The sequence below is a fragment of the Plectropomus leopardus genome, chromosome 13 (genome assembly GCF_008729295.1).
Source record: "Plectropomus leopardus isolate mb chromosome 13, YSFRI_Pleo_2.0, whole genome shotgun sequence".
Taxonomy (NCBI): domain Eukaryota; kingdom Metazoa; phylum Chordata; class Actinopteri; order Perciformes; family Serranidae; genus Plectropomus; species Plectropomus leopardus.
The window spans coordinates 1,083,198-1,096,885 of NC_056475.1; the positions used below are offsets into that span (position 1 = coordinate 1,083,198).

A 13,688-nucleotide genomic window follows, 5' to 3' on the forward strand; every position below is an offset into this window, starting at 1 on the left:
GAAATGTCCTGCCTGAATCTGCTGCTGGAGAGAACTGTCTGTGAACTCGGAGATTTCAGAGGCTGATGCAGAGTTAATCACACGGAGGGAAACTCTGAGAGATAAAGGAAACAGCTGCTTCAGCGCTCGCCGCTCTCTCGTCCCGCTCGCTGCTGTCGACGCTAATTCAAGATAAGACGATAAAAAGAGGATGTTTGCTTTAATGTTGAAGACGTTTTTCTTTTCCTCCTCTGCTGCTCAAAAACAGACGCTCCAGTTTCAAGTTTTGTGTCTAATGATGAACTCGGGTACGTTTCTGTTTCTGTTTCTAAGGACAAATGACGGGCGTCTGCGTGAAGGACACCAAGACCTGCGAGGTGTTGACCTGGTGCCCCGTCGAGGACGATCACGGCATCCCAGAGTACGAGAAAACGCCGAATTATTACATCGAAAGCTGAAACCGACTCGACAGAAAGAAGTGTTGGCATTGTACATTTCTGCAAACCACGGATACATTTGTACGTTTCATACGTGTCATATTAGCATGAGAAAATAATAAATCAATATCTGGATGAAAATGACAAAAAAAATAAAGCAAACAAACAGGAAAAATAGAAAAATAATTAAAAAAAAACAAAACACTGGCACTGCATGCTGCCAGCCGCGGCTCCGTAGAGGATGGGTTAAATGCAGAAGACACATTTTATTTACAGCTTATTTTCTTCTTTAAACGATGAAACACGTTATGAGTTTTGTTTTGTTGCGACCCGTCACAGTTTTTCCAGCAGCTTCTCAGCAACAAAAGCAGCTGTCTCATAGAGAGATAATGTGCTGCATTTCCTGCAGGATGGTGTCATGAAAAGCAGCTTTTACGGAAGACATCGCTCCGTTTTCTGATGGGACATTGCCACAAAGTGCTGTTTTGGTTTTTTTAACAGAGATATCGTTAATTTTGCTGCTGTAAAAGTACGTCGCTGCATCTAAAACATGGCATCACACATGACACTGCCACACTGCCACTGCATTCCCGGCTGGACTATAGTGGCAAAAAAAAAAAAAAAGAAAGGGGTTTTTGCGGGGACTCCTTTTGTTTCGGGGGGGGGGGGGGGCTAATACAAAGAGAGCACAAAACGGTGTTGATATATACATACTTTTATAGAAAGCGCTGCATTCCCTGCACAAAAACAATTGTATTTTTGCAGAGACATCACTGTTTCCTGCCAAGATAGACAGACATTGCTGCCATGAAAACCAGGTATTTTGAGCCCAAACACGATCTCTTCCTAACCGTAACCTCGCACACGTTAACCACAGCTTTATTAAACTGTAAATGCACAAATCCGTGGTTTGAAATGTACAGTGACGACATTTTTTATGAAGACTAGGTTGTTTGCTACACGTGACGTTAAAATTTATTCTGATTCTGTGGCGTTTACTTGATAACATTATCGTCGAAAAATGAGAAATATTTATTTGTGATGATTTTTGTGCCCAAACGAACTGGATTTGACTTTCTGCTCTCCTGCTGTCTCCAGCCCTCCTTTGCTGATGTCTGCAGAGAACTACACGCTGTTCATCAAAAATTCTGTAACTTTCCCTTTATTTGGCGTCTCAAGGTGATGCACCTCATTCACATCAACTCACTTCAGCCGCCGACGCTTCACAAAACGCTTCCAAATGTAGATGCATAAAAACAAGACAGAGAATTAAAATAAAAAACACATTTAGGGCTTTAAAAAAGCAGGTGAGATCTAATGAAATTTGGACTGGATTGCATCAAGGGAATTGTAGGATCAGGTGTTTTGGGGGCTTGACTCAGACAAGGAGCTAAAAATCAGGATATTTTGGCTTTTACACAACAGATTTTGACTTTTGTGTTTATAGTCTGTGTCTCACACGTCTCCAAACTTTATCAAAGTGTGACACTAGATCACCAGAATAGAAATTTAAGATGAAATATTTTGCAACGTCAGAACTTTAGATTCATGTTGTTGGTAAAAGCAAGCAGGTAAAATGTTGTACGTGTCTTTAAAGACTTAAACACAATAAATGAAGAGGTCAAGGACACAGGACTTTTAGCAGGAGGCTGCTGTTTGTGTCAACCTGAGTAAATCTAAAAGTTATCTCTATAAATGTGTTTTTCTGATGACTGACTGCTTTCAGGAGTAACCTGGTGGAGGGTATCGATGCCGGATACATCGGCAAATGTCTCCACGACCCAAAGACTGCTCCGCTGTGTCCCATATTCAGACTGGGAGACATCGTCAAACTGTCCGGCTTCAACTTTGAGACAATAGCCAAAGTGGTGAGTCAGCATTGTTTCTGTTTTTTACCCACAAACACGGGATTTTCTGCTGGAACAGTGGCATAAAAAATCTTTTCCTGCTGACAAGCGCATATATGACTTTTTTTTCTTCACTGCATTTCCAGATTGAATCCTGAACAAACATGGTTTGTTTTTTAACACGACGTGCTGTGTTTTCTGCTAGGCTAGTGGCATAATTTGATCTATTTATTTTTATTTTATTTTACTTCATTAAATTTTATTTTTTTAATTTCATTTTATTATTTTTTTGCAAGACATCGCTGCACTTCCTGCTAGAACAAATGTGTGCAACAGTGCAACAGTGCAGGATGATATCAGCTTCCTCTCATGTCTCTCCGCTGTTTCACACCATAACTGAGTGAAAAAACTTTCAATTTATCTGCCAGCGTGCAAATGTATATCTATTGTTTGCAAAAATGTACAGCGTCAACATTTTTTCTGTGTTGCATATGACCATGAAATTAATGCTGATTCTGTACCATGAACTCGATGAGAAATGATTTTAATTATTTCTGATGATTTATGCGCCTCAACAAACTGGATTTGATTCTCTTCTCTCTTCTTTTTATTCCCGTCTAGCTTTTCACCTGCATCCTCTAATAACACAGACTCATGTGGTTTATTCTGTGCTTTTATGTGTTTTTTTTTAATGTGTATTTTGTGTGTGTGTGTGTGTGTGTGTGTGTGTGTGTGTGTGTGTGTGTGTGTGTGCTGGCAGGGAGGGGCCATCGGTATTGTGGTCGACTGGACGTGTAACTTTGATGTGGACGTGAAACACTGCAAACCAAAGTACTTCTTCCACGGTCTGTACGGGAACCCCGCAGAGACGGACAAAGCCCGAGCTTCAGTGGGCTACAACTTCAGGTGTGGGATTATTTTTCGGGGCTCAGGTGTTCTGCACAAATGCTTCTTATATAACGCTGTTATTCTGGGAAACGCACCTCGGGCCTGTTTGCTCTCTCACTGAACGCTGAGAGGAGTTTGACTCATGTTTGTGTGAATGAAGCAGCAGCAGCTGGTTTCTTCACATTAACATAAAGTCTGAAAACAGCTGGTCTGTTTTTATCAGTTAACGCCCCGTAAAAGCATCGAGTGGTAAGTTTTACACTTCAGTTTTATACGGTTTAAATAAACTAGATCTAAACTAAATTTCCTAAAAGCTCAGAAACATCCTACAATCCTACAAATGTCATATAATTTTGCAAATGTCCTAAAATCCTGAAAATGTCTCACAATTTTACAAATGTCCTAAAATCTTAGAAACATCCTAAAATCCTACAAATGTCATATAATTTTACAAATGCCCTAAAATTTTACAAATGTCCTAAAATCCTCCAATTGTCCTAAAATCTTAGAAACGTGTGGGCTGCTGTGACTGGCCCCTGGCCTCCTGTCATTTTGCAAAAGCGGCCCCCAACCAAACCCAATAATTTTGTCCGCGCTCTTCTTCTATTTCTTTCTTTTGAACGTAAAATATTGTGATTCCTGTCTTGTCTGTTTGCAGGTATGCGAAGCATTATCTGGAGGACAAAATTCAGAAAAGAACTCTTCTCAAAGTGTTTGGGATCAGGTTCGATATCATCGTGCAGTCCCTGGTGAGTAATATATTTTAAAATATATTTTAATATTTTTATTCACTTGAATGACTCGAGAAATAATCAAAGGGACGCATGAATCACCGGTGCTCGGTCCTTTACAGGCGAGAAAGTTTGATATCATCCCGACGCTGACGGCGATCGGCTCTGGCGTGGGCATCTTTGGAGTGGTATGTTGAACCCGGACGACGTGCACTGTAAATATTTATTCTCTGTGCTGTATAAACACTAACATGACTAATATGATTTTTCAGGCCACTGTAGTGTGTGACTTGGTGCTGCTCTATTTGCTGCCAAAAAGAGAATTTTACAAGAACATGAAATTCAAATACACAGACACACACACACAGGTAAGCTCTGTGACGCATGTGATGAATAATGTGAATTTTGTTGTGATGTTAAAACACAAGATGGCAGCAGAGAGGCAGACAAACAGACAAAGAACAGCCATCAGCAGTGAAGTTCTCTGTCTAAACAGCTTTTGGATGCATTTCAGTTCTTGTGCAGGAATGTTTCATACATCAGATTTAGAAATCCCACCAGCACACAGGAGCAACAACCTGCAGTAACATGAAGATTAAAGGGACACTTCACCTCCAAAATGATCCTCAGAGTATCAGTTACTCACCCAGTGATTCGCTGAATTTGTGAAGAACATTTTGTTTTTCTCGCACGCCTCCTCTGGAAACTACAAATTCAAAAACAGATAAAAAATCTCAATGAACTGAAGTCATAGGGGTCCACATATAACAACAGCAAAACTTTATCAAAATATCTGTTTACAAACTCTCACACAACTCAGTAGGAATTGTTTTTGTACTTTTAGTATTCATTAAGGTGCCAGAGTGAAAAAGTCCTCAAATTAGCCAATCAAAATTTCTGTTTTTACAGTTTCTAGTTATGATAAATGTGGATTTTGGGTGATTTTTTTTTTTTTTTAAAGAAAACCTTGTTTTCCATAAAAATCAACAAAAATATTTAAAGAAAGAAAAATCCCCTATATTTTTTCCTTCAAATTTTGACATAAATTGTTAAAGAAACATTTCTTTTAAAGAAATTTTTTTTTTAATTTTTGGAAATGGAACAAAACAGATTGGGATTTTTTTTCTTTCTTCTTTGACAATTTCTCAAGACATTTTTTATTTCTATTTTTGTTGACTTTTATCTAAACATTTTGGGCTCTTTTTTGCTGTTTGTTGCGATTTTTGAAGAAAACAGTTTGGTTTTGTATCTAAAGTCAATTTTCTCCTGATTTGTCCGTCTGGAAAATGCCATTTCAGTGTCAGACTGTTGAGACTTTCCTGGATTTTTCGTGTGAACGCTGTGATTCACAAACGATGATTTTGTGGGTGAAGTCTTCCTTTAACACTGTTTATACTCGTAACACTCACAGGCAGTGCAGCTTCTGTGCCTGGTGCAGTTGAGCTGTTTATCTGATGGAAGATGAAATCTTCCCTCCCCAGACAGTTTCCCTCTGTTAACTAAAACAGGCAGAACATTTTGTATTTACAGCATGACAGCGACTCGCTTGGTTTAGAAACAAGCGACTATTACAACCTCGAAGCAAATGCAAGACAAGCCCCATCAGGCACGGGCCAGTCCAACGTGAGTGCACGTAGACGTGTGGACAGTAGAGCAGTTGTTTCATGTTTTATCACGTGATGATGAGGAGAATCCTTTCTGTCGTTACCTGAGAGTCTAAATGGCTCCTTTCCTGTGGATTTTACCCTGCAGGACCCCGATTCAGAGGCATGTAGCACAGAGACCGAGGTATCGAAAGTAAGGGATTCTTATATTTTTCACATCAAGACGGAGGGAAAGTCCCCCGCCTTTCCCGTGTCCACCATCGGACCTTATTGTGGGATAAATAAGTGCACGAGTCAACGGCGAGTGTTTTGTGATCCTGTTTGAATCGTGCCATGAAAAAACACGGTGTTTGTCAATTTAAAAGCTGATTTTGAGGTTAAGAAAGTAAGAGTTTCTTATGGGGTGCTGTATAGGCTGTAATTCACATTTGCCTCACACACACACACACACACACACACACACACACAAAAAAAAGCTCTCATACACACCAAAAAAGTTCTCATACACACCAAAAGAGCTTTCATACACACAAAAAAAGCTCTCACACACACACAAAACACTCCTGTGCGTGTATAAGAGTTTTGTTTTAAAGTGTGTGAGAGCTTTTTTATGTGTGTATGAGAGTTTTGTTTTAAAGTGTGTGAGAGCTTTTTTGTGTGTGTATGAGAGTTTTTTGTGTGAGAGGCAGCCTGAATGCACTCTGAGTGAGTTGTGGCCTTTACAGTTTGTCACAGCGCAGCTTCATGAGAAAGGTCGATGCCAGAATGGACGGTCGGGAGCAAAGACCGTGTATAAAGACAGACGCCGCGTCTCTACTTCGCCGTACAAAATTGAAGCCAAAATTTCCCGGGTTCAGCCGCTGACATCTTACTGGTGATGTCATACGGGGCCAGAGTCTGCGCTGTAGCGATCTCCGCGGTGTTTGAGTTCCCACCCAAACATCCGTCCGACCAATCGCATTCAGTGCCACAGATGGTGAGAATAAAGAAAACACTTGAACGAACAAACATCAGGGTGGTGAGGACCACCTCAAATGACCATCTTTGGGAAAAATGAGCCGCTCACTGGTGCATGAAGCAAAAAAAAAACAACTTTTTCGCTGGTATAAAATACCCAGATCTACAGGCCCATGAGGCATCTGCACCAGAGACCTACGGCGGCCGAATACGCTCGAGTGCGTAACTTCTTCCTGTGGAGCGACTGATATCTGGTTCAGCGTTTTGTTGGCTTGAACGGCGGTCTAAAAAAATTTAATCTTGCGGCTCTTTTAGACTCTCAAAATGTACGAAATACACATTTTTTGCATCCATCGCGTTGCGTCCAATGTGTCCATATCGCCACCTGGCATGAATTCACGTCCGTGTTTTTGCATCAACTTTGAATATAAACACGCCGCTCAAAGCACTCACGCCGCGTCCAGTGTGACTGCACGGTAATGCCTCTGACCACGACCATCACCAGTGCGAAGGCGTAAAAAAGATTTGACTCCTGCCGTTGACTCGTGTACAGATTGTTTTTGAAATAAGGTCCCGTGGTGGTCCAGTGGAAGGCGAAGGACTCATCTCTCTAGGCGGGTTTCCATTACAGATTTGGGAGCTGATAGTCCACAATATTCCAGAGGAATTATGGATTCAAAACTTCCAGATGAACTGCTCAACTTTAAGGAATTATTGCTGCGATAACATCTCTTACAGTGAGCTAGAAACGCCAAAAAAGTGTTTGCAGTTTTGCATTGCAGTTTTGTGAAATATGGCTTTTTTATATCGCCTGAAATACCACCGCATACGAGCCCAAAAATGTTTTTGCAATAAATTTAGTTTTGCTTCCAAGTTCTTATTCGTAATTTCAATTTGCAATTTGAGAGTTAATGGAAACTCGCCTCATTTTAAGAGTTTTTTTTTACTGTTTTTTGGGTTTTTTTATGACGGCTGATGTTTTACTTCTCTTCTGTTCCTGTGCAGAAGTGACGGGAGAGCAAACGTTTACGGAGCTTTGAGGGAGTGATAAACTGGGATCCTGCAGCGCACACACACACACACACACACACACACACACACACACACTAAATGGACTTGGGACTGGAGAGGACACAGGAGACATTCCCCCCCCCCCCCCCCCCCCGCTGTTGTATGTAGAGCTTTAGCGTCGCTCAGCTGTGTGTGTACTTTTTTGGGTGTTGCTCAGTTTGCTTTTGTCCACACTCTGGGTGTAACCTCCACCTCGTCCACATCCGTGCAGGTCAAAGAACACTTTAGTGTGTACACAAACCCTCCACAAGTCACACGCTACCCTCTGTTGCTGTCTTTGTCAAAGCAAGAAACGCACGCGTGACGTGCAGACGTGCCACCGTTGGAGTGACTCACCCCGTGTGCACTGAGATTGAATAAAAGATGTACAGGAATGTCGTTTTTTTCTTTTGTCAAACACAGAGGACAAGCTGCACATCAGAGTAATTCTTTTTTTATTGTCTTTGATTATATCCGGGTGTACAAAACGCATGCAAAAAATAGCGTCTTTATATATTTTGGTACATATTTACAACTGCATTCCATAGGGACGCGCCATGCTTCTGTTTTTTGTGCGAGTGAGGACATTCAGAGAAATGCACGAGACGACACGAGACGCAGAGACGGCAGGCACCTTCGAGACACACACATCAGGACCAAAGACACGGCAGCGAGCCGGCGTTATGTACAAACTCAATCTCCCACAATCCTCCTCGGGACAAAATTATGACCTGAAATTTTTCCATCAATCACTTTCTGTAACAACAACATTTAAAGTTTGCAAACTCTGCTGTGGCTGCAAAATCTAACATCTGTGTTTGAGATGTGACTCAGATCTGCATCAAAATAGTGAGAAGCAGTTGTGTTAATACATTTCAGTTTCTTTTAACCCTTGAAACCTGGGCAACTGAAGAAGAAATAACCCCAAAATTAGCCATAAATTAGTTTGCTTTCTTTGCTTATTGTGGATAAAAGCCTCAAACTGACATGAAAACCGGACAGAAATATCACCACCAAGACACGGCCCTCAAATTAGCAGGAAAATAGTAAAAAAAAAAAAGAAAAAAGAAAAAATGACCCTGAAAAAATGGGGGATTTTTTTCTTTTTTCTCCAGCAATTTTTAAATTTTCCTTTTTTAAAAAACTAATTTTCAGGTCTTTTTTGTCACTTCTTACTAATTTCTTGCAATAAGCAGGACATTTCTTTGAAAGGCATCTCAACACCGCACAAGATAACTGAAGTCAATCCAAGTTTCAAGGAGTTAAAAAACAAAAAAAAAAACCTGTTGAACATTTGTCACTTTTTCTCACAGAAAGCTGCTCTGAGTTCATATAATCAACAGCGTTTCAGCGTTATGCATCAATCCAGCAGGAAAATCACAACATTCACAGTTGTGCTGTTTGGTGAATGTGAAACAGCATCTCGTTACCGCAGCCGCAGAATACGTTACTGCAAACTATTTAGTAAAAAACAAAAAAATTCCCCAAAACGTAGCAATGCTGTGACATGCAGCTCGATATCTAAAGCACAGGAGACTGTGGGAACGCACCATACACAGTAAATATGGACTTTTACAGGTGAAGCACGCAGTTAGATCGTAAACTGTACAACGTGAAAAGGCTGGCAGAGTGTTTGAACTTGTAATATTCAATAACTTTAATATCTGGATGCAGAAAAGTGCAAATATTTAAATATGAGCAGAAGTTTAGTTTTCTTAAAAATAAAAACATACAGATAAAAGCAGGGAAATGCCGAAAAATGCAGCAATGATAAAGACGACAACGATGTTGCACCAAATGTCCGTTCAAACACAAATGTAAAGCTGCAAACGCCCGTTTTAAAACGTTCTCATAAAAGCGTTACGAGTGTTAAACTGTTTAGGCAAATAAGAGTTAAAGCAAATATAGTTTCAAACTTTTTGGTTCAAACAGTCCTTCACTGAAGGTTACAACCTTTTTCATTCACGCCGTCCTCAGCAGACAGGAACTAAAACAAAAACATTATTTCAGAAATGGCCCCAAATTTCAAACTGCATAAACAACCCGGTCACCAAAAGAAATGTTGGCTTCGTACATTTCTGCAAACCACCGATATGTTACATTTCTACGATTCATGTCGTGCAGATACGCTGAAACATTTGTTTACCTTTAAGTTTTTAATTGTACGTGGCGACAACGTTGCAGTTCATGTGTGGTTCGGTTGGTTACGGTGAAGAAAACATCACTTTTTGGTTTAAAATACGCCGTTTTCTTTTCACAAACACGACTGAAACACATGACCCAAAAGAAAACCTTACTTTGTCGCCACAAACACGACTGCAAATTTCCTAACGTGCCCATTAAAAATGTGCCCATAATGTCCCGACGGTTGTCAAAAAATTCTTTCAGCTTACAATGTCCGGACATGCTGTAAAAAAATTACTGGTTTTGTTGCCACAAAATGTCAGAGAACATTATTATTGAATGTTATTATCCCGACAAACACGGCTGGAAATGACCCATCGTGTTGTAAAAAATTCCTGTTTTTTTTTTGCCAAAAAAAGCAAAAAATTTCTAGATGTGACAGTAAAAATTTGTTGACTTTGCTGAAAACAACCCAACGTCTTGTTCAAAATACCCGCTGTTGTTCGAACAATCGAGGCTGGAAATGACACGTGTCATTAAAGAATACCCGCTTTGTCACCACAAACACAGCTGGAAATATCTCGTCATGTAAAAAATACCCGGTATTCTCCCGAAAAAACAAGAGTGAAAATGTCTCAACATGACGTCAAAAAGGACTGTTTTGTGGCCGCAAACAGCTGGAAATTTCCTGATTTATGGTTAAAAAATACCCGCTGTTGTCCAAAAAAGATGACTGGAAATGTTCCAACACGTTAGAAAATAACACCTGGTTTTGTTGCAGCAAACAAAGCTGGAAATGAGCCGACGTCGTAAAAACACAGTTATGTCGCCACATAAATGGCTGGAGATATCCAGATGTGTTGTTAAAAATAAAACGATTTTGTCACCACAAACACAGTTGGAACAGTCCCGACATGTCATCAAAAATAAATGCTGTAAATTTCCAGATGTATCAGTAAAAATCAGCTGGTTTTGTTGCCACAAACACAGCTGGAAACGTCCTGACTTATAAAAAACAGGTTTGTCTGCAGTAAAAGTTTTGAAATGTCAGACGAAGGAGTCGGCTGCAGCTGCTGCTCTCTGCTGAAGAGAAACTCTGCTCATAAACGTGTAAATCTGAACTACGTCTCTAAAAAATGTCCATATGAAACACATGAAACATGCACATGTAAGGTGTCAGTGGTTTGCAGAAACGTCCGATGCAAACATTCGCTCTGCAGACCGAACTCGTGCAAAACTTTTCAGACAATAAGACGTTCATTTCTCCGACACGTTACTCACTCTTTGACAGAAAATAAATGTAAAGCTTTACATTTACACACGATAATAAAGCTGACACTCTAATATCAACATTTTTTATGCATAATGTCCTCGTGAACGTGACTCCAAAAACTCGGAGGCTCGAACAGAAGTTTTATAAAAATCTGCTGCAGAGGCTGAAATGTTCTCACTGATCTGAGACAAAACAGCACACAGATTTTTTTTTTTGGACTGAAATCACAAAAAAATACAACTTTCTTTTCATTCATGAGCCACATTGTGATCTCACAGGGTTAGGCCAGCTAGTTAGGGACTGTATGAAAATTACTGCAGAGGGGAGGGGGGTAAATCTTAAATTTTAGTTTTTAAAATTGCACAACCCTTTTTCTGTCATATTTATATTTTATTTGGAGCAGACCCTTTACTTTCCAAGCCTTTGTGGCTGCTGTAATCTAATCTAAGAAGAAATTACTGAAAAATAAGCAAGAATTTAGGAAAAAATGTGAGAAATTACCTGAATACTAGTTAAAAAGAAAGTAAAGCAAAAACACACAAGACAATTCCCTGAAAAATGTGCTTAAATAATTCTGTAACATAATTTAAAATATGTAATTGTATTTATCAAAATATAGTTTTCCCAAGCTTTTTAAACAGATTTTCTAAATCTGATAATTTCTTGCAATTTTTGGAGCATTTCTTAACAGTAAGTCCATGACCCTTTCCTGCAGTGTGACTTCATAATACTGTGCTCTAATTTAAACTTTACTTAAATCCTAATTATTTAATTAACCATTTGAAACCTGAGCCAATTGGCTTGATTTCTTTAATAAACATGGGAAGGCAGTAATGAGTATTGAAAAAAAAACCAACCAGAAAATCAAAAAAGACATTAGTTATAAAATAGATAAAATAAAATAAAAATAATACAAAAAACAAACAAAAATTACCTGAAAATTAGTAGAAAAAAAGAAAAAGTAAACAAACAAGGAGAAGACTTGGAAAAAACCCTAAAAATATTAACTCCTTTACCACAATTTTAAATATGTACTCATGATAAATTAAAAAATAGCTTTCTAGGTGCTGTAATCTAATTTATATAGTTTAACCCTTTGAAACCTGAGCAAATGAACCTGACCTCTTTGAAAAACACGTGAAGGATTAAAGACACAAGAAAAATACAAGAAAATTTACAGAAAATATGTAAAAAAAAAATAGGTTAAAGACCTGGTATTGCACTTAAATTATAATAATTCTGTAGCAATCTTAAATATTTAATTATTAGAAATCTTTTTTCCTAGCTTTTTAAAAACAATTTTATATATCTATTCACTTCTTGCAATTTCTGGAACTTCTCTTAAGAAACTGCAAACAGAAAACACACACAGCCCTCCTCCTTTCTGCCCTCCTTAATAATTTGTGTACAGTCCCTAAACTTGGATAAGTTTGCACGATGTTCGAGCGTTCGCTGATGTTCAGCCTGGACATTATTCACGCCTTTGAATCGGCTCTGCATCCAAGAACGCTGCATAATAACAAAGTCTAATTTGTGAGAAGGAATCATTTCAGTCTGTTCACACTCGTCATCCAACAACACACACACACACACACACACACACACACACACACACACACACACACACCCCCTAATGCTTCTGTCACAATCACTGCACGTCAAACCAAACGGCGTGGCGTGATATGAAGGGAAAGGGACGGCGTCCAAGAGCAGAAATCATCAGACAAACAAGAGTCGGGGAGAGGAAGCGTGAAATGACTTCGATCACAGAAATAATTACACATTACACAGCGGCGAAAGTCATTTTGAAACGTGTTGGAGCGCGGCAAAGTCGCTGTCCTCTCTGCGCCGAGAGTTCAACCAGTCTGATCAGAGGACCCTGAACGCAGCACAGGAAGGACTCCAAAATAAAAGCTGATGGCACAGACACAAAAGGACGTCCAGGGTTCAAACGAAGCCCTGAAGTCCACTGACTGACCATAAAAAGTGTCGTTTACATGCTGAAGCTTGATGATTTTTCTCTTCGTCAGGCCGGTTGTGACTGTGACGGGAGGACAAGCAGGCCCGAATATTCACCCATGCAGACGAGTAAAAATAAAAGTAAAATAAAACATTTTTTTCCACATTACAGCGTCACACCAGCCGACAAAAGTTTCCTCCGTGAATCATTTCAACTGTTAATGATCTGGAAACGTCCCTCTCAGCGGTCCACTGGTGCCAGTCACAACAGTCGCAGTTCAGATAAACTCCGGAGAGTTCACGCCGGAGGAGAAAGACCTGGGAAATTAGGGGTAGAGAGGATTCGCCAACAGGAAGCAAAAAAAGAAGCCTGAAGTCTTAATGTGAAAGGAAAATATTTTTCAACCAGGACCTTAATTTCATGTTTCTGTGTCTAAAATAACAAACATAACCAGCTCTAAAACTGGTCCAGTATTGAGCGAGAGGCTACAATGTAACCTCTCTGGGCACGTTTACATCGTCAGTCCGCCAAAAAGTGTTTGTTTTTGTCACTGACGGGATCAGATCGTTGTTCTAAGCCTCTGACATTATGGGATCCAGACAGAGGCTTTTTTGTTAAAGGCAGAAAAAGCCTCAAAATCACCATCACAAAACCAACCAGACTCCACTGAAATTCAATTTTCATCACGAAACACATTTGATTCAAAGCCGACAAACAAAATAAAAACTCACAAAAGCCGTCTTGGTTTTGTCTTCTTGCTCTTCAAACAGTTTGGTTTGGTTAAAATAAACTCTGAATTCACCCAGTTAGATTTGAAAATGTGCTGTTTCTATACATG

The 13,688-nt window shown here is 39.6% G+C and overlaps 1 protein-coding gene across 3 annotated transcripts; it reads left to right on the plus strand.

Moving 5' to 3' along the window:
* The first annotated feature begins 24 nt into the window (after positions 1-24).
* Positions 25-7,888, plus strand: p2rx1 (purinergic receptor P2X, ligand-gated ion channel, 1). 3 transcript variants are annotated; one of them, XM_042499848.1, is made up of 10 exons: positions 26-400; positions 1,515-1,595; positions 2,143-2,284; positions 3,024-3,169; positions 3,810-3,900; positions 4,005-4,070; positions 4,155-4,250; positions 5,413-5,505; positions 5,635-5,679; positions 7,449-7,888. In XM_042499848.1, exons 1-10 carry the CDS (start codon positions 318-320, stop codon positions 7,452-7,454), a joined length of 849 nt encoding a protein of 282 aa, XP_042355782.1. In that variant the 5' UTR covers positions 26-317; the 3' UTR covers positions 7,455-7,888. The 3 variants fall into 3 exon arrangements, with proteins under 3 accessions (XP_042355785.1, XP_042355782.1, XP_042355784.1); XM_042499850.1 differs by lacking the exon at positions 5,413-5,505 and having other exon boundaries at positions 31-400; XM_042499851.1 differs by lacking the exons at positions 5,413-5,505; positions 5,635-5,679 and having other exon boundaries at positions 25-400.
* The last annotated feature ends 5,800 nt before the right edge of the window (positions 7,889-13,688 follow it).